This window comes from Lampetra planeri, unplaced genomic scaffold (genome assembly GCF_965212315.1).
Source record: "Lampetra planeri unplaced genomic scaffold, kcLamPlan1.2.h2 scaffold_499, whole genome shotgun sequence".
In the NCBI taxonomy this organism is placed as follows: domain Eukaryota; kingdom Metazoa; phylum Chordata; class Hyperoartia; order Petromyzontiformes; family Petromyzontidae; genus Lampetra; species Lampetra planeri.
Genome location: NW_027615322.1, coordinates 19,915 through 38,948, shown reverse-complemented (window position 1 = coordinate 38,948; position 19,034 = coordinate 19,915). Strand labels below are relative to the sequence as shown.

Below are 19,034 nucleotides of genomic sequence, written 5' to 3'. Positions count from 1 at the left end.
GCAAAATGTTCAACTATTCCTGATGAGGAAATCCCTCAGCTATCAAAGAACTATACTGCCTTATTTGATGTGAATACATGTAAACATGTATGTGTGTGTGTGCGTGTGTGTGTGTGTTTGAACCTGTGTAAGACTAATGTGAGTGTATATAGCCGCACATGTTTATTTGGAGTGTTTTGCACACTGTGTACAGCAGAACTGGCCATGTCTTTATATTTTACCACTATGCATCACTCATAATGATCGGTTATCAAATGAAATCATATGTTTAGTTTCATTGTTGACCCACTGTTACGGCTGTTGCTTCTACCAATAAATGGATTCCCATCAACGTCACTCAATTACTTCACCATCATACTAATATGGGAAGTCAAGGAGGCCTGTTTTTCATTTGCATCTGTGAGAAAGCAGCGTCTGGGAGTGATTTCAAGCACACTGTGACCTGCTTGGGAACTGTGCCCTGAGGCCTGCAACTCTCCAGAGAGGATGTGAGCAGCTTGGACGATGGGAATTTGATACATATAACTCACTTTTCATGTGTGTTGCCAAAAGAAGATGAAGGAAAGCTAAGACTTAGTCATTCAGTTACTGAATGTGTCAGGGACTTTTGTTTAAACAGCATCCTTCTGGTAAAAGGTGAATGTTGCAAAACGGTGAAACACACCAACACAAGTGAGCAATGCAAATATTTCTCTGACCATGTCAGGGGCGTTTTGTTAGAACGGAGCTGATGAAGTGGCTTTAGGACTGAGCTGGCGGCATCTTCTCACAGGAAAAAAAGTCTCATTAACCCAAGATTGAGCTCTCGGTCCTGCTCTGAAGGAGGAAAATGACCAAAACCTTAAAATTGAATGAAATGTTGAAATCCATACAGGAATAATAAGCCATTGGATGTCAGTTATTTGTTTAAGTAGATTGGTGATAATTTTGAGTTCTGTGCAAAAAAAGTGAAACAAATATGAAATAAAGTAATACCAGACAACACTAACCTTAAGGAGGTTAGTCAAAGTTTTGGATCCTAAAAAAATTAGGTGGTTTTCTGGGAAAGGCAAGAAGAAAATAAGAAGAGGGGGAGGGAAAAAAGTATGACAACATATGTATGACGTGTATGACAACATGAAGGTGAAACGTACATGAACGTGAAACGTAACGAACATGAAACTGGGAATCTAGTCTCATCAGAGAAACCGGGGCATCACAAATGTCTATACTTAGATCTATGACTAGCTTACTGAGATTTGATGGTGGATCTTTCAATAATGTTATTAATGTGCTTATCTTTTATTAATAGATTCATAAAATAGTTACAAAGTGTATTTCATTTTATTTTAAGTTACTGAACTAATCAAGAATAAAATCATTTCTCAGGATTTAACATTGTCCCACATGACCTGCACATCTGATTAGTGTCTAAGGAAGCACAATGTTTTCAAATTAATTTCAGTCGAGTCCAAAATCAAAATCTCGAACCACAAAGAGAAATGACAGATCACATCACTCCTGTACAGAATATCAGTGACTATTCCAATCAGACGTCAAACCTTTGTGTCTTTACTACAAACGTTACTAGACACAGTTTCAGTGTTGATCATTAAATATTGCTGTAACACCAAAGGGTCGGTGTTGTGTGAGTGCTGATGATATGATCAAGTGTGACATAAAGACTTTTCATACCTTTAAAAATAACCTGGCTGTATCTCTAGCGTGGCGAGGAAGAGGGAACAGTCAAACTGCAGTGTGTTAGGAAATGGGAGTCGCTCGGGGCCTGACAGATCCGTTTTGTCCTGACCACTCTTGCATGTTCGTCCATCCCAGTGTCACTCTGTGACACGAGAGTTTTTGCTATGACTTGTACTTACAGAGACTCAAAACAACATGAGACTTCATGACAACTGTTGCTTACATAACTTTTCATGCTGTGAGACTTGGGATAACTTCCTCTGCTCCATCCTGGTTTCTATTATTGTTCAGGAACAGCAGAACTTAAGTGAACAACAACAGTGACCTGGAACATTTCCTTTCACAAAGACAGACGTATTAAGATAAATAAGTCATTGTTGCATCATTGTAGACTTTGTGTATTTCTCTGACAAGGGAGGTACACTTAAGCTGATATATTCTGTCTCTGAAAACATCATGCCTCCTACATGGTTGTGCATTGATTATTATTAATCCTCAGATTCATCAGTCTGTGCCTCTTCACCCTCAGGTTATTACACGTTGGGCTGTAATGGACAGTGCATGCATCCTTCATTCTAAATATGTTTTTGTTATGATTAAACACATGTTTATCCACCCTGCCCTTACATGGTTGGACCCTGTGTGCCGCTTTTGATGGCAAACCCTCCAAGCAATCCACCACGGCACTCGCTTGCATGACTTGTGGCAAAGAAAGACTATTTCTAATTCATAAAAGCCAAAAGGATCAATTTAAAATTTATGAACAATCTGTCCTGCCACAACGAGTGATTTCTGTGACTGTGGGGCAGTGGAGACATGGTGCAATAGAAGGGAAAGTTCTGCCTCCGCTGATTTACTGGGGGACACACGTACATAAATACACTCCGGTGTGAGCGCACACACAAACTGCAAAAGTTAAGAAGGCTGTGATGGGTATTTTTGATTATGTTAATACTTAATGTGACTTCAGCAAAAATGTGATAGATGTCTAGAAAAACATGGCACGTGAGTTAGGAATGGAGACATATCAGAAACAGTCATCCAGAGGGAGCAGATGCTTGGTTTGTTTTGCATCAGCATCTGATAAATTCTCCTGTGATTTAAAGCAGTGGTCCACTACCTTTTTTGTACCAGGGACCAGTTTCACGCAGAAACACTTATTCAAGGACCGGGTAGGGGCATGAAGGTTCCAATAACAAATACCTTAATCATTAGACTTAGTACGTGATCTGAATGCAATTACATTTTATATAAGGCACTTTCATGAACTATTACACAAAAATATCTACTCACCAAACTGTAGAATCAGTGGGAGCTCTGGGCTTGTTTTCCTGCAAATAGACGGACCCATCTGGGGTTGTTGGAAAACGGTGACACTCGAATTGTATTCCTTATATTCAGTCTACTGCGTAGTCTTGTTTCTCTCCTTCATGTTCAGTGTTTTTTTCTTTCAAAATATTCTAAGGGCTTTTTCTTTCAATGCTGGGTGTTTTGTCTCCATGTGGCGGCGCAGTTTTGATGGTTTCATGGCTTCTTTAGCAAGTCTGTCACCGCATATTACAGAGTGGGTGTGGGGCTTGTCAATCACCTGTTGATGAACCGTAACTCAGGTAGGAATCTTGGTACTGGTATCTTTTAAACGCAGCTTTCTTTTTTCAGGCAGTCTGTGACCCTTCTGCTGTCTCATCGTTGTCTCCTTTACACTTTCCAAAAAACTCTCCAGTGAACTCTGTGTCTACCTCGTTTTGCTAGGGTTAGCTTGCATTACTGATGGAGGATAAATACGCGCCAAAGAGACGAGGGCGGAAGTGGTTGTCTTGCAAAATAAGACGCCTGGAAGCAAAAAAATGTATTTTTATACATATTTTAATCACGATTAGTCATTCTTTGCGGCCCGGTACAAAATTATCCACGGACCGGTACCGGTCCGGGGCCCGGTGGTTTGGGGAACCCTGATTTAAAGGGTCTTGAGGTACAGACTGGAAACACAGTCCACCGATACCGAAACCTCACTTTCTGCTCTTATAAGCTGATATTAGATCTGAATGTGCAATCAGCTGATATGTCGGATCATGTGATGTTCTAATGTTTAAAGTTAAGTGCATATGGATACTTAGATAAAGATAAAATTAAAAATGGATTTGAATTAACACAATATTGCCGCTCTGGCACATGAGTGAGACACATATTTGGACACATCAGGAGCTTGTGTGAAAGTCATTACGAAGTATTTCCAATAAATAGCTCCACTGAGTGAACATGTTAATTCACACTGCCATCTGGTGGCGGATAGCAGGTGGTTAATCGGAATGCAGAGCAACCAAACTATCCACGGGGGGGTTGGCGATGACGAAATACTCGTCGACGATTGGTCGTTTTTTTGCGGAACACCGAATCGATTTGGAGAATGTAGGCGGGATATGGGTGACGATAGGTGCGGAAATACACAGCGAAAGAAATTACTTTTTTTGGAAACTTTACAGCTTCCCGCTACTACAGACTAACACTTCTTTGGCATGTACATTTATCGATATTTCTGTTTCCCATATCACTGCAGACTTTGATAGACTTGTTTTGTGATTCGGAGACTCTCGGTGGCAGAGGATGGATCATCTACCTTGTTTGTTTACACGGCGAAACAGCTGACAAGCTAACATTAGCTTAGCAACGTAGCTTGCTAAAATAGAGTCACATGAGCTGATAATTGCACAACAGCTTTGCCCTCATGATCGGAACGAAACATTAATGAGGGATATTTGGTCACATTCGAAGCTGAAGAAGGGTTGTCTCCGTGGCGTTGGCCTGCTGGAAGCACAGCAATGCGAAGCTAACACTGTCGCTTGTCATTTAATAAAACTACTTCCATTGTCCCTCAAAGACTGCGGCCAGTCTGAAAGGCCTTCGGGGTCTTCATGTGAAGATGCCTTGTTCCTGTGGGAACTGGAGAAGATGGATTCGACCTCTGGTTGTTGTACTGTACATTTTGTTGTTATTAGTCGTCTTGCCCTTGTGTGTCTGGGAACTTCAGAAGTCACAGGTTAGTTTTAAACATAACAGTCAGGGGTTCTGACGTTTGTTGTTTTAATGTTAAACTTATTTTCAATTTGTGGTTCAACATTTGATCAAGAACTATAACATCTCCAACTTGAATTGGGGTTTCTGGTTGGTTTTGTTGTGAAGTGATGCGTAACAATGCTCTTGCAGTATGAATGTATAACAAGTTTGGCTGTAGTTTTCACTCATTCCAGTCACCTGACAGCCATCATTGAGTTATGAATTATATTTTCACGTATAATACGTGAGCTCATAAAGTAAAACAATATAATTTGTTTATTTTAATATTGAATAATGTTAATAGTTTTCATTTGAAAGCCTCTCCTTTACTTTTGTTTTCAATTTAAATCTGTTATTTGTCCCTTCGGAATGATCTCAAACTATTTTCAATGCAGTTTATTATTGGAAAAAAGTGTCCCTTATAATATCACATTTTAAATAATCTGTGATAATTTATTACATTTATTTGGGAATTTAAACGACACATTTAGCTCTAACACATGCCGTGTCCCAGAACCACAAGGAATCTAATGTCTAAATACTGACAGACTTTCCTGAAATTGGTCTGGTTTTGTTACAGTTGAGAATCGATATGAATAATTTTCTGCACTGTAAAACTTCACAAACATAACTCACAGCAGAGTATTGTGTTTCAGCTATCTGGTTTGTCTGAATTGTACTTTCTAAATGTTTTCTTGTGGTTGTTGACTTGCTTCCTGTTCCCATTCAATGGCAGGTTGGCACTCATAACAAAGCATGGTTCATCGCTGGGATATTTGTTTTCATGACCATTCCCCATATCATTATGGGGCATCCTCCAGCATTTGGTTCACTACACTCAGCCAGAATTACAGAAACCCATCATCAGGGTAAAGATGTGAAATCCCAACACAGAAAAAAAGACTTGGTTTTTCTTTTCTTTTGTTTGATTGTTTTCTTTCCCCTTTATTTTCCTTTTTCTAGAATACTATGGATGGTCCCAATCTACAGCTTGGACAGTGTAAGTTGTATTTTACATAAAGAGGACAGAAGATTTGTACACTGATACACACTGACATCCCTCTCTGTTCTGTCCTCAGTGGATTGCGCTAAAATACCCCAGTATTGCAATCTATGTGGACACGTGCCGAGAGTGCTATGAGGCCTATGTAATCTACAACTTCATGACCTTCTTACTTAACTACCTGGAGAACCAGTATCCAAGCCTCGTGATGATGCTCGAGGTCCAGGAGCAGCAGAAGCACCTGCCACCTCTCTGCTGCTGCCCACCCTGGCCAATGGGGGAGTGAGTTTAATTCATCATATCTTTGCTAAAACTCATCTACAGTATTATAAAAATCCATGTGCCAGAAGAAATCCTTTTGCAAACATTTTGTCAAACATCGCTCACATCCCCGTGATGTTTGTTTGAGTTTTGGTTAACGATCGACCACGTTTATGCCGACTGTTGACCTCGTTCTAAAGTTCTTAAGTAGAACAGGGACGTGATTAAGATATTTTAAGATGCTGCATCCTCTGTTTTCCAGTCATTACCTTGTCTCAGAGCAATCTGTCATTGGGTGACTAAGTCAATATTCCTACTTGTTTAAAGATTCCCCCCAGAATATGTCGTAGTTAATTCATTTCCTTGCCATAGTATCAGACATATCAGTCAGCCATCAGACTCCTCACTAAAATGAAGGCGAGGAAACTTCGTTCATCATTTTCCGACGGGCCACAGATTTTGTTTCTATTTTCATTTCATGATAGAATAACATGTTCAAACAGAAGGGACTTTTCCTTTCAGAACCTGTCCATTCCCTTTTGAACAATGCATTTTCCCTAACGTGTACAGCAAAACCCTCGTTTTTCATTTGCATTGTCCAACACATTCTCTTTGTGCTGCAGCACCGAATACATGTTGTGGAAGTGTTTGTTGCTCCGGTCTCGGTAGGTCCATGTGTCTCAAGGATGATAAACGTGATGTGTCCACTGCAGGGTTTTACTTTTAAGATGTAAGCTGGGAGTGTTGCAGTACACGGTGGTGCGACCTGTCACAACAGTGATTGCGCTGTAAGTGAGCTTTTCCATTCATTTCTCATTGTTGTATGAAATACTTCTACCTACACTACTTGTGTTCATCCCTGCTTCTTTCCTCTTCCTCCCAGGATCTGTCAGCTGTGTGGAGTATATGATGAAGGCAACTTCAGCTCAACAAATGCGTGGACATATCTGGTCATTTTCAACAACATGTCACAGCTGGTAATGAGCTGCGTTTGTGTGTCTCTGGTAGTCAAATCTGCCCTGAGTTTTCTGCCGATGCCGATCAACAAGGCAGAACAACACCATCGGATGATGGTCAAACTGGAATCCTCTGTCGGGATGTAAAGATGAGCGTAAAAGTGCTCCTGTCTGTTTATGTTGTTCTAGTTTGCCATGTACTGCCTGGTGCTGTTCTACAGAGCACTGAGAGAGGAGCTGAGTCCAATCAAACCAGTGGGCAAATTCCTTTGTGTCAAAATGGTGGTGTTTGTCTCTTTCTGGTAAAACTCTGTGTTTCCATATTTAACATGATATTTTGGCAGTATATTCTAAGAGCTGCACTGTGAGGTAGATTCTAATGATTTTGAAAATCTCTCAGGCAAGCTGTGTTCATTGCCTTACTGGTGAAAGTGGGCGTTATCTCAGACAATCGTTTGTGGGACTGGAAGAGTGTGGAGGCTGTGGCTACTGGCTTACAGGTAAGGAGCGATTTCTGCCCTCAAATGAGCGTCTAACACATGAGACATACCCATAGCCGATCTGCCCCCTGCAGGATTTCGTCATATGCGTGGAGATGTTTCTGGCAGCTATCGCTCATCACTTCAGCTTCACCTACAAGCCTTTTATCCAGGAGGCCGAGGAGGTGTCTTGCTTTGACTCGTTCATGGCGATGTGGGATATCTCTGATGTCAGAGCTGATATTTCTGAGCAAGTCCGCAACGTTGGTTAGTTCCTCCTGTTCTGTGGTTCCCCTACCATTGTTTGATATTCTCCAACATGAAAAACAATACAAAACAGGATGTCTTCGGTTCCGTTACAGGTAGAACAGTCATGGGTCGTCCAAAGTCTTACTTCGGCGAGGCGCAGAATGATGGTGAGCGATCTGGACTTCTGTCTTCAGGCTCTCCAGATGCCATCACAGAGGCAGCGTCGAATCCGGTGTCACCCAACGGTCAGTACCAGGGCTTAGGGAAGACGCTCCCTCCTCACTCTTTGTCAGCTCCTGCTGAGCTCAGCTCTGCTCCTTGGGATGAAGAGTGTGAAGGAACAAGGACCAGTGAAACCAAAGAACCAACAGAGGGAGATCTGCTAGTCATCACTTAGCATAATTCCTGTCTCTCCGTCGCTGGCAGGGGGCCAGGACCTTCTGAGAGCCTCGTCATTGTTTCTGTCCTTCATGTGTTGCCTCACTGGTGCAACATGAAACTCTTCCATTTTAGACAATTGCCATCAAATGCAAAACAGACAGCTCCCCCTGCAAGTGACAGCTCAAGAATGTTCAGTGAAGGCTATGTTTGTATCTGTTGCTATGGAAACAAAGTCCTGGTCCTGCTGTTTCTTAAGGTGAGAGGCCCCACAACACCTCCAGCTGTACAAGTGAAGCATGCGCATTCCTCCCAAATAGGACATACAGAAATGTTGTGCTCTCTTAATGTCGACCTTTTAACTAAAGCAATTACAAATATCGATCTTCACGGTGCATACTGTGGGAGTTTGACAGTCGTCTGCGTTGGTCTGCTGCCAGTTATAAACACTGACACATCAGCATTTGAGAACGCTCATTGAAAACTTAGAAAAGTCACCTCAAAGTTATGTCAATTATGATGAGTTACATTAATTTCAGTAACTGAAATTGTTGCACTACTATTGCATTTTATACGAGAACTTGTACTTGGAACTAATTACGTTTCTTCAGTAGCGTTCCCTCTGTTGACATGGATTAGTTAATGGAACGACACCAGATGTTTGTGATCCTCTGATTATTTGTACTGTATGTTACTGAAGGCAGACACAAAGATGTAGTTTGTGGGATGCACAGTTAAGATGTTCAGTACTTTTTAAGGATGGAAATGTACAATCAACAGGTTGTAAATTGCTGCTGGCATTGTGTTACTGCATAAAGCACACTCTGTAGTTCACCCAGACATGTTAATTAGTGCTGCAGAGCGAATTACTCTACAAGCTACATCTGTAATATTCTAGGATCAAATGCTCTCCTTGATATTAGCCTTTATTGTGGAGGGACTTCACAGATTCCACACTAAGCCATGTATTAGATCTTCCAGGTGTCTTTTTTTCCGTTGTGACTTACATTTGTGCAGGGGTATGGCCGTTTAACATGTCAGTGTTGTGTGAGTACATAAATGTATCATACTTTCAGCATAATCTGCATCATGCACAGCCCACGCATGTCGTATTGCCTTACATTGTTTTTTGTAAAAAAAAAAAAAAAGCAGGAAAAAAAATGGGAACAGATGTCAACGTTCCACAGTGTAATTCAACTCCTTTGATAGTTTCTGCAATAAAACAGAATAAAGCAGATTTCTTGTATTTAGTAAAAAAAAGTCACATTTATTTCAGGTTGTATGTTGTCACAATGTCGATCCTCCCATCTTCTTATTAAGCGAGAGGCCGGGTACCCGCTGCCTGTACCGCTCTCCAAACATCTGTGGACAATCTAAAATCTCCTAAAAACCTAACTATGCTAGAGTACCTGCAGCAAATTCGTGCAGCCGCAAGGAAAACATACAACATAATTACTTTGATAATTCCTATCCAAGTATGAATTACAAAGCTCTTATGGCACATCTGGCATATGGGTTTATGGGTACAAATTGTTTATAACGTTGAAGCAGTGTTTCATGGGACACCAACATGGGACTGGATCATGCAGACCTCTTTTAGATTTCATGACAGTTCATAATGTATGAAGCTTTAATCAGTTGTGCAGACAGCACAACTTGGAGGTTTAACACGCATTTGCCGGTTAAGAACTAGTATTCAGTCCACTGCATTGGGGACGTTTTCTATGTGTGCTGATATAGATATGGTGCTCTCATGAAGCTTCACAGCGAGGCGGAGACAGTCTCCAGCTTGGACTTCCAGAGGTTGCTGCAGCACAACAGCTGCTTGCTTCCAATGAGAGTTTGGGTCCAGGGTGCTGACACTGATATCTTCGTCCAGGTAGATGTCGTACCAGAAGGGAATCGCTGTTATTCTGCCTGCGGACCTAGTCTGGATCTGCGGAACAAAGAAAGCAGATCATTTATTGTAGAACAATTGTCAATGTGAATCACCTTGATGGTCACATTACCACTGAAATTTTTATTCACCATTACTATTTCCTACTATTTCAAATAACGTTTATAAATAATGTCGTACTCGCCAGTGGTATCTGTTATTATTATTTGTGCCAGCAGGGGTCACTGCTGCTTAGCAAAAACCTACATGATTGAGTTGAGGGAAAGGGTTGATGCGCTTGGATGCTCCACATTGCGCTCATGGACATGAGTGTCAAACCATGTTTTTTCATTCTAGTGCTGCGTTCAGGTCGAACTACAACACCAAGACATGAAATCGTAGGTTTCCCGTGAAGGAGACAGATTGTGAATAATTCTATCGATAGCAATCATAGCGTCTTACCTTTACTTCTCCTGTCGTGTAGTTTGCGTTGGCATCCATAAGATTGAGAACAAACAGCTCCACGGACTCACTGAGATGTCGACACTCCAAGGTGGAGAAATCCAGAAACCACGTGGACCGGGCACCTGAACCACAAACCACGGCACGGTGTCGTTAGTGATTGTTTTACAAAAGCACTTTCAATACAACTGAAATGAACAAAAACCAAGCAGGGCTGTGCTCAAACAATCCAGACATCATTCTGACACACTCCTTTCCTATGAATACATCAGGGATGCTACTGTCTGTATATCATGCTAATAATAGATCTTATTTGGATTGCACGTTATATCTGAGCAATCTCAAGGTGCTACAGAGCAGGAGAAAAATGAATGCAATTCAAAATAGTTCAGTAATCAACATCATCAATCACTGACTGACTCTTAAGAACCATTTCATTCAAACTAAAACAGAAGCTGCAGAATAAAAGTCACGAGAAAAGAGAGTGGCAGCAAAGAAAAGTGTCACAGTTTCCGTTACGACAGAACAAAAGAATTTCCTCCTCCCTCTGTAGACCTCAGAGCCCTGTGCTGCGCTGTGTTCTGATGGACTCAGGTAGGAATGTCCTGGGCTGGGCTGTGCGTTGTGTCTTATGTGACAGTTTGTGCTAGAAAAGTGCCCTCCGCTGAGGGCTTCAAAGACAACATCTGTTAAAACATACGACCGTCCCGAGAGGGACTGCCAAATTAGAGCGCCAAACAAAACAACTTGTAATTTCCAGACCAAATAAAGAAAAAGAAGTCAAAGGGATTTTCACAGCTTCTTTAACACAGCTGGATCGCAGACGCATCAAAGAGGGGCAGCACAACAGAAAACATGGCTGCGGATCCTGTTCAATAAAATAAAAACCGATCCGGATCCGGATCCAGCTGGGCTGATGGTCTCAGGTACTTACAGTACATGTGAGTCACATAGAACAAAAATCTCCAGCTAACACATTCACAGCCAACAAACAGTCATTATTCACCATGACGTCAGTAACAGGAAACAGAAAACAGACACAAGATCAAAGTCAAAACAATTGTGCTTAAATTTGAATTTTTATCAATTTATATTCATTTAAAATGAGAATTCCTTTTGGCGTTTAATAATATTAACTGTAGTTTTACTTCTAAATCTGACATTCAGCGTCAAGGTGGCAACTGATATTTGAGCGGTCGTTGGTACTTCAAAAACCTACAACAATGAACTTCTGAGTTCAGCTTTATGCCACTCACAGTGAACTGGTTGATGAAGGGAGCGATATTGAATCCAAGCGTTGGCTCTTGACCCTGGACGGCGCTTTCAAGCAGCAACATGTCGGACTCCACCAGCATCCCGTGCACCACAATCCTCTGGGGGAAGACGCGTCCTCCCTTCCTCCAGCAGGCACCTGGCAAAGGAGGCACACGTTCATCGCCTGAATTAAGACACACAACAGTAGATATATCGTTTCTGCCAGGTGACTCAGGCATAGGCATCGATTTCGGTTTGGAAGGGGTACATGTACCCACCACCGCTCTATGTCAAGATTCATTTTTTTTGTATATTTTTCAGCAGACGTGTACGTTCTTCACACCCACTATGGGATGACACCCTTCAGGAGAACCAATTACTACTACTGATTAATTACTACCAGTCTTCAATCATCTCTCTCACCTGGCCAGTGAAGCTTTCTCCATCAACTTCTGTCTTATCAGACCACACGTCTCCACGCAGTCCAGGATGATGGCGCTCCACAGTTTCTCCCTGGAGGGCCTCTGCAGCATCCCCTGCTCATCCTCCATGTGGTTCAGCCAGAACTCTAGATGTTGAAGCTGGATGTTATTGGCGCGCGCCAGCCTCTTTAGCACCTCCTGTTGCCTGTTCTTTTCCACAGAGCTGTAGGCTTTTACGTGCCCTAGGCTGGCAGCAATGAGGGGAAAGCAACGAGAAGCCCTCCGACACATCCAGCACATAGTGCAGGTCCGCGCAGTCAGTAGAGTTAACAGGGTCGGACTGAACAGCTGATCCTAGATGATGCTTTTGGCCCGTCTCCTTCAACTGGGTAATGAGTTTGGCTAGTGCGTCGCAAAAACTGAGATGGTAGTCAGAATTGTTCAAGAGCGCCACTTCGGAGCATTCCAGCAGACAGGTGTCGTCCGTTTGTCTTTGATCGGTCTGCAGACATGCTAGCGCGCTGCAGAGTTCTGCCTCTGGGTTGGCAGTGGGGTTCCCAGAGCAGTGAAGCTCCAGGCCCTCTTCAAGAAGGATTTCCTGCCCGTCTCTCACCACAGCAACACTGCGGAGCCTCAGGTAGGCATCTCGGCAGGAGACCTCAACCACCAGCTCGTCACCAGGCTTCAGGACAAAACCTGGGGGGGAAACAAACACCAGACTGATTTTACCAGATCGATGTGGGTGGGTGTCAAATCTCATCACTCGCATTGGCGATGACCAAACTGTGTCAGTGTCACGGATGATGACAACAGAAGTTGTGTTCAGTTTGTGTCAGAATTCTTCCCTGATTTACATAAACGGCGACATTGAAGTGTTTCGGTTTCTTTTAGTTGGAAACAAAGAAAAAAAAGCAAATTGTGGATCCAAACCTTCATAAAGCCCAATAGAGGGATTTAAGAGTTCCAAACCTGACTGTATTCAGTCGGCAGACATGTACGCTCCTCACACCCACTATGGGCTGAAGCGCTTCAGGAGAACCAGTTACTAATAATTATTATATTAGGAAAATAGTATGCAAACATACTATTATCTTAGTTACTATTTGTCACTTGATCTCAATTTCAAGATTTTACATAAGATCTGATCCATTGTTGGTTTTGTTCTGGATTAAAACTCCATAAAAAACATTAACATTGCTCTTCCTGTGTCCTTATTCTAATTTGAATCATGCTAATATTTAAATGTGAGAGAATGGAGGGTGGGAAAGCAGGGGGTGAGGAAAGAGGACGAGGGAGGTGAGGTAGCGTGAGGAATCCCTACAGGGAGAAGTGGGGGCGGGCAGAGGGGATTCCTGCAGGAATAACATCTGTTCCTGTCTTCAAGTTGGCACACCGGATCATCAGAGGCATTTGGGAAAAATGCATATTAATCGCCTATAAGAATTTCATGAACACTAAAGAGTGTCACAGGCGATCGTGGCACACATGTCACAGCGGTCCGGAAAACGGATGTCGGCGATCACCGGGAACGTTGGGGGATCCCTTGATGCTGCCTCTGCCGGTTAGTGGTGCGGTGAAAAGCTGTCTGAAAGCTGAAGCACTGTGATGCCAACTGGAACATGTCACTGTGCGTCTGTGGTTACGGCGTTCAAAGGAACGTCCCCTCAGGAAGCCGTGACAACCTGAATGTAATGCTTCAGCATCTCTGTGCTGCTCTGCACACATCCAGCGCCCTCATCTGACCTGACAGGGGAACGCATGAATAATGGGAGCAGAGGACACACACCGAGCAGTAGACACGTACATTGGAACACATTCATCCGTACACCCATCTCCTAGCTCTTGGGGACCAATCCCAGGGAGGCCGGCTCATCCTGCACTGGTCGCCAGTCAATCACAGGACTGACACACACACACACCACACAAAAAACGTGAGGCGTCTCCCCATGTGTCGGCTGCATCTCACCCCTGGAGCTGTGGTTCGGGTAGATGGCCTGCTCCCAGCAGGTGTCCTCCTGGGGACCAGTGGACAGACTGTTCTCCTCGTCCAGGTGCAGCTGGAACCACACAGCCAGAGCGTCCAGCTCCCCCTCCTCCACGACAGGCAGGTGGATCCGCTGCACCTCCCTGGAGCTCAGCCCCTCCAGCTCCTACAGACGACGAGCACAGGACAGCTGATAATCAATGAGGAAACAAACATTCTTACCGGTTTCTAATTACCACAGTCCAAAACTTTTTAGTGTTTAGTGTTTTTTCCTCATCAAATGTCCAGTCGTTTTTAACACTGACAGCTGCGCTCTGTGGAGGGTGGTTTGCTTCACACAAAGTGCCTTAAAAATGTTTAACACACTTCCGTGTTCATTAACCCACTCATACCATGGTCATTTGCTTAAGAAACAGAACTGGGATCATTTCTTTATGTTTTCTTGTACTATCCAGCCCCAGCTCCTGGTGCTTGTTTTCTTCTTCAAATGTCCAGTGTTTGTTACCACTGACCATTGATCAACACAGAAAAGAGCATTCACCCAGACCATAGTATGACTCGTTTTATTTTTCTGTGTGCCTTAATGTGTGTAAATATTTGTGTCTATTTTATTTCAATATGTGCCTCTACACGTTTTTTTGTGTGTGTGCTTTTGAGCTGTGAGTCAGAGTTAATCAGAGTTTGATTATATTGTCTCATGACAAAAGAGACTCTTATTTAAAGAAGGGAAGATGTGGTTGCAATCCCCAATGTGACCACTTGATGTCACTAGATCATCCTCACTGCCGACAGATGGCTTCTCAGTGAACATCAACAAAAGCTCCCCAGTTGCCCAGTTGGTCAAACAAACACACATCTACCAGGTGTGATGATGAATCAGACTCCCTGAGGGCCCCTGAGCCACTGATGCACAGTATCTGAGCTCGTTACGTCCATTAATTATTCCCTTGGTGACATACGTATAACACAAGTATACAGTGAAAGTATGGAATGTTAAACCTCAAAAACCATTCATGTGGTCTAATTAAGCTTTGGTGGAACAAAAAGCCTGGACAGAAATGTTCTGCTCACCTGCACGCTGTTAAAATCAATGTTAAGAGCTGTGAACGGGTCTGTGAGGGGTTTGTATCCTCCTGGCAGTCTGCTGAGTCGCTCTGTGGTGTAAGGCTCAGTGGCGTCATCAGGCTCCGAGTGGCAGCTCACAGGACTGCGGAGCTCCCCGCCTGCAGCCACGGAGAGACCGCCGACCTCTGACACACAGAGCCTGCACAACCACAAACAGCATCCTTATGTTGCAGGCTGACACTTCCTGTGCTTCAGGCAGCTGAAAGGTTTATCCTCCTGCCCCAAAGAGGATCGGAGGCTTTCACGCCACCTCTCCCCGGGTTAATCAAGGTCCTGTTACCTGTTATGCCGGCGGATTTCAAGGCATTCTACCGCCATACTGAACACAGTGGCTCCGGCAGGGATGACCCGACCCGTCGCTGACACCTCCCCGAATTCATTAGCCCCCGTCTGAGAAGGAGGCAGATATACACCACATAAAAGTGTGTCTGTGTGTGTGTGTGTGTGTATTGAGGGGGGTAAACAACATATACATCAGTATAGGCTCATGTTACTGTTTTTGATGACTGATTTTCTTTTCAGATTTGATAAATACATAAAAACATCATTTCATGGCTTAAAACTTTGAAATTTCTGAATTTATTTCCAACTATTCTGATGGTGACATCATACATGGGAGTCACACTTGAACTTATACGGGCGCTTGAGGAGGTCTCCACGAAAAAGGGGAAATGGTCATTTGACTGTAAGTTCAAGTAGAAGTAATATCATGAAGTACTGCCTTTTGTATTTTGCTCCATGGTTTTACACATTCAACCAAACACCTGCAGACAGTCATCCATGGACCCCTCATTCTTCGGGGTCCATGGTGTCATTTGTTTCAGTTTATGCGTCTGGCATGAAAACAAACTAACTACTAACTAACTACAACTAACGAACTATTCTCTCTACCACAATCTAAAGCCCGCCGGCCAGAAAATGTCCCTGATCATCTTGTGTCATCTTGGTGGACGTAACCAGTAACTACTACGACTTGTGTTTACCTGTGGCGGCAGCAGGAGGTGGTGCCAGGCGTGGATGAGGCTCTCTATGATGCCCTCTCCAAACAGCCCTGCATCTACAGTCTCTGTCACCACCAGTGACACCCTGACAGACCAACACAAACACCGTAAACACAAGACAGCACATACAGGAAAAAGACGATGGTTCGTGATTTGAGTTGAACCTTTGTGGGATATCCTTTGGCACTTCCATCTCCAAAGACTTCATGTGGAGGATTTTGATGCTGCCATCCATTCCGTTTGCCGCCACCACCTCACAGGCCAGTTCGTACATGGTCTTGGACAGCTCGCAGGCGTATACGTCAGCAGCACCTGCCTTCTTAGCACACATGCTTTAATGGAGAGAAGCAGGAAGTCAGAACAACAGCATGAAACATGAAACACAACTTGTAAGAAATAAACCACCATGAAAGGTCGATTTCCTGCGGATAAGCACCGAGCATGGAAATCCAGACGCAACACCAGCAAATTTAGGCTTGGGGCTGGCAACGAGCCGTTGAAGCTCAGTTGAAGCACTTTAGCCCCAAAATCCAGGAATCCAATCACATCGGTCTATGAGTGTGTAGGCGGGCTCAGGGCCGGGCCCCGTAAGCATCTGTGGGCGGGGCTTGACCGGCTGATGACAGTGCTACGCCATGGCAGTGATTATGTACGTAACAAAGATGGCTGCGTCTGATGAAGAGCAGGAACTTCTTCCACTCGTCTCCAAAACAAACGTCTGCCAGTGACTTGTTTCCTTCGCTCTGACAACACAATCCTGTTTGTTGCTCTGACTGGTCGTAGCTCTGTCCAGTTGCGTGCGGTGGTATTTGGATTACACTCGCTGCCAGAACCTACATCATCCTAGATGTGGGTCCCTGTTCTCCAGGTTAATAACCACAACGTTCTAACACAACTAGAACACAAACGAAACGTCTGATGTAAAATATCTCACCCGAGGATCCCGGTGCCAGTCCCTATGTCAAGTACAGTGTTGCAGCCGCTCTGAACGGCCTTTTGAATGGCTTGCTGGTACTTTCGATTCCTCCCGTGGTCGTTGAGCATCAAGAAGTGCCAGCGCTCCACCAGCCAGTTGGCAACACGGTAGAAGTTCTCTCTGGCTTCGGGGTAGTCCGGCCGCAGCTTCAGGGCTTTGTGGAAGTGACCTGCAGCCTCATCCCTGAATCCCATTCTGGACGATTCAAACGGAAAAAAGGAAATGTTCCAAATGTTTTCTGAAAAGGTCATTCTGAATGTGGATCTACACACAGAGAGAGGAGCAAATACCTGAACAGGTGTTCGCCCATGCTGTTCAGAATGACCTCATCAGCTGGGAACAGTTCCAGCGCTTGTTCATAACAGTCAAATAGGTCCTGGATGCGGCCGGCAGAGTCCAGCTCTTCTGCCCATTTGAACAGAGTGAACCTGAAGGACTCCTGCAAGATTTATTTCAATTATCAACGACTACTTAGTGCCACAAATACAGTCTGCGTGTATTGATACACTGGAAAAAACATACATGCAGACCTGGATTAATGCTGATGAGCTAAAAAGTTTGGCAAGACACATGTAGTTTTTAACCATTACCTTCGCAAAGTCCTTAAACACTGGTGCAAGGTTGAGGACCAGGAGGTAGTGCACAAATGCAGTTCCATAATCTTGGTTGAACAAACACTGCTGGGCGCTTTCCAGAGAACTGGACACCAGCTCGTTCCTGGCAGAGTCCTCTCTGTGGCGTCTTCGGGTCCTCCTGCCGTGCTTTGGCCTTGCACTGGCATTCGGCATCCTCTGCAGAAATATTACATAGATAAGACAGATATATAGATAAACAGATGGATGAAATAACAAATACAAGTGTCTCTTCTTAGACACAAGAAGTTTGGGAGAAGATGCCTGTAAGAAACCATAAAGTTTAAGACGACTGAGAAAAACTACAGAAATCAGTCTTAAAATGATGATCCAACAACAACGGCAACAATCGACCCGTGTTTTCTGTCAAAAATAAACGCAGGATAGTCCATACTGGTGTGTGTGGTATTAAAATGATCATAATACATCATAATACATCATCTCTTCATTTGATATTTTCCTGGGGAATTGGCTCGTTCACGCGCGCGCGCAGAAAGAGAGAGAGAGAGAGAGAGAAAGAGAAATACAGAATTAACATTTCAGTCACAATCAATCACCAATAATTTCGCTGGAAGCCGGTGTGACTTACAGCAGCTGGTGATCTCAGGCTGGAGAAGAGAAGACTTGAGTTCAGCCGTCAAACACAAACGTCGCGGTTTGATTCGTAACTCGTCAGCTCCTCACAACGGAAGGAGACATGTTAATGTGGTACAAATCCCTTCTGAAGGTCGCTAAAACTGGTTAAAAGGGTTTAACAAAACAGCAAAACAGTGCATGTTCTCGCCATAATGCGAGGCTGCTACATTTTCATCAACAGTCGCAATCTATGGACGCAATAACCGAATCACGTCCGTGAGCAATTCAAACCGGCAAGAAACGCGTCCTAGAAAACAATGGTTCCGCACTGGTGGCAGCGTTGTTCAAATGTTTTAAATATTCAAAATACATGTATAAAGGAAACACTGTCAATAATAATTTGTAGATTTGCCCAGACGTTAGACGACAGGGGTTGTGGTGTCCAAAAGAATGGAATTAATGGTAAATACAGCGTGGTGCACAAAGCGTTTAAAAGTTCAAGATATTTATCCTAAAGGAAACGTTCCGTTAAACATGAAATCGAGTTGTTTGTTCCCTCGACGGGCCCAGCTGCAGACCCACATGAAAATATCGCTACGAGAGTTTTTCTAGTTTAATTTATTGTGTTACACCTCTCCTCAATTAAAGTACAGCATATTGCTTATG

The 19,034-nt window shown here is 43.5% G+C and overlaps 2 protein-coding genes across 2 annotated transcripts; one reads left to right on the top strand and one right to left on the bottom strand.

Moving 5' to 3' along the window:
* Positions 1-4,600: 4,600 nt before the first annotated feature.
* On the top strand, positions 4,601-8,079 carry LOC144741304 (transmembrane protein 184C-like). Its single transcript, XM_078623892.1, is given in 11 exon segments — positions 4,601-4,717; positions 5,471-5,527; positions 5,529-5,611; positions 5,698-5,734; positions 5,814-6,019; positions 6,712-6,786; positions 6,882-6,975; positions 7,144-7,256; positions 7,355-7,454; positions 7,529-7,700; positions 7,796-8,079. Coding segments are annotated over 11 exon segments (1,338 nt in total).
* Positions 8,080-9,756: 1,677 nt separating this feature from the next.
* On the bottom strand, positions 9,757-17,948 carry LOC144741303 (protein arginine N-methyltransferase 9-like). Its single transcript, XM_078623891.1, is given in 14 exon segments — positions 9,757-9,996; positions 10,399-10,523; positions 11,651-11,795; positions 11,797-11,809; positions 12,076-12,338; positions 12,340-12,770; positions 14,041-14,224; positions 15,130-15,322; positions 15,464-15,573; positions 16,167-16,269; positions 16,349-16,516; positions 17,119-17,355; positions 17,451-17,599; positions 17,751-17,948. Coding segments are annotated over 14 exon segments (2,559 nt in total).
* Positions 17,949-19,034: the final 1,086 nt, after the last annotated feature.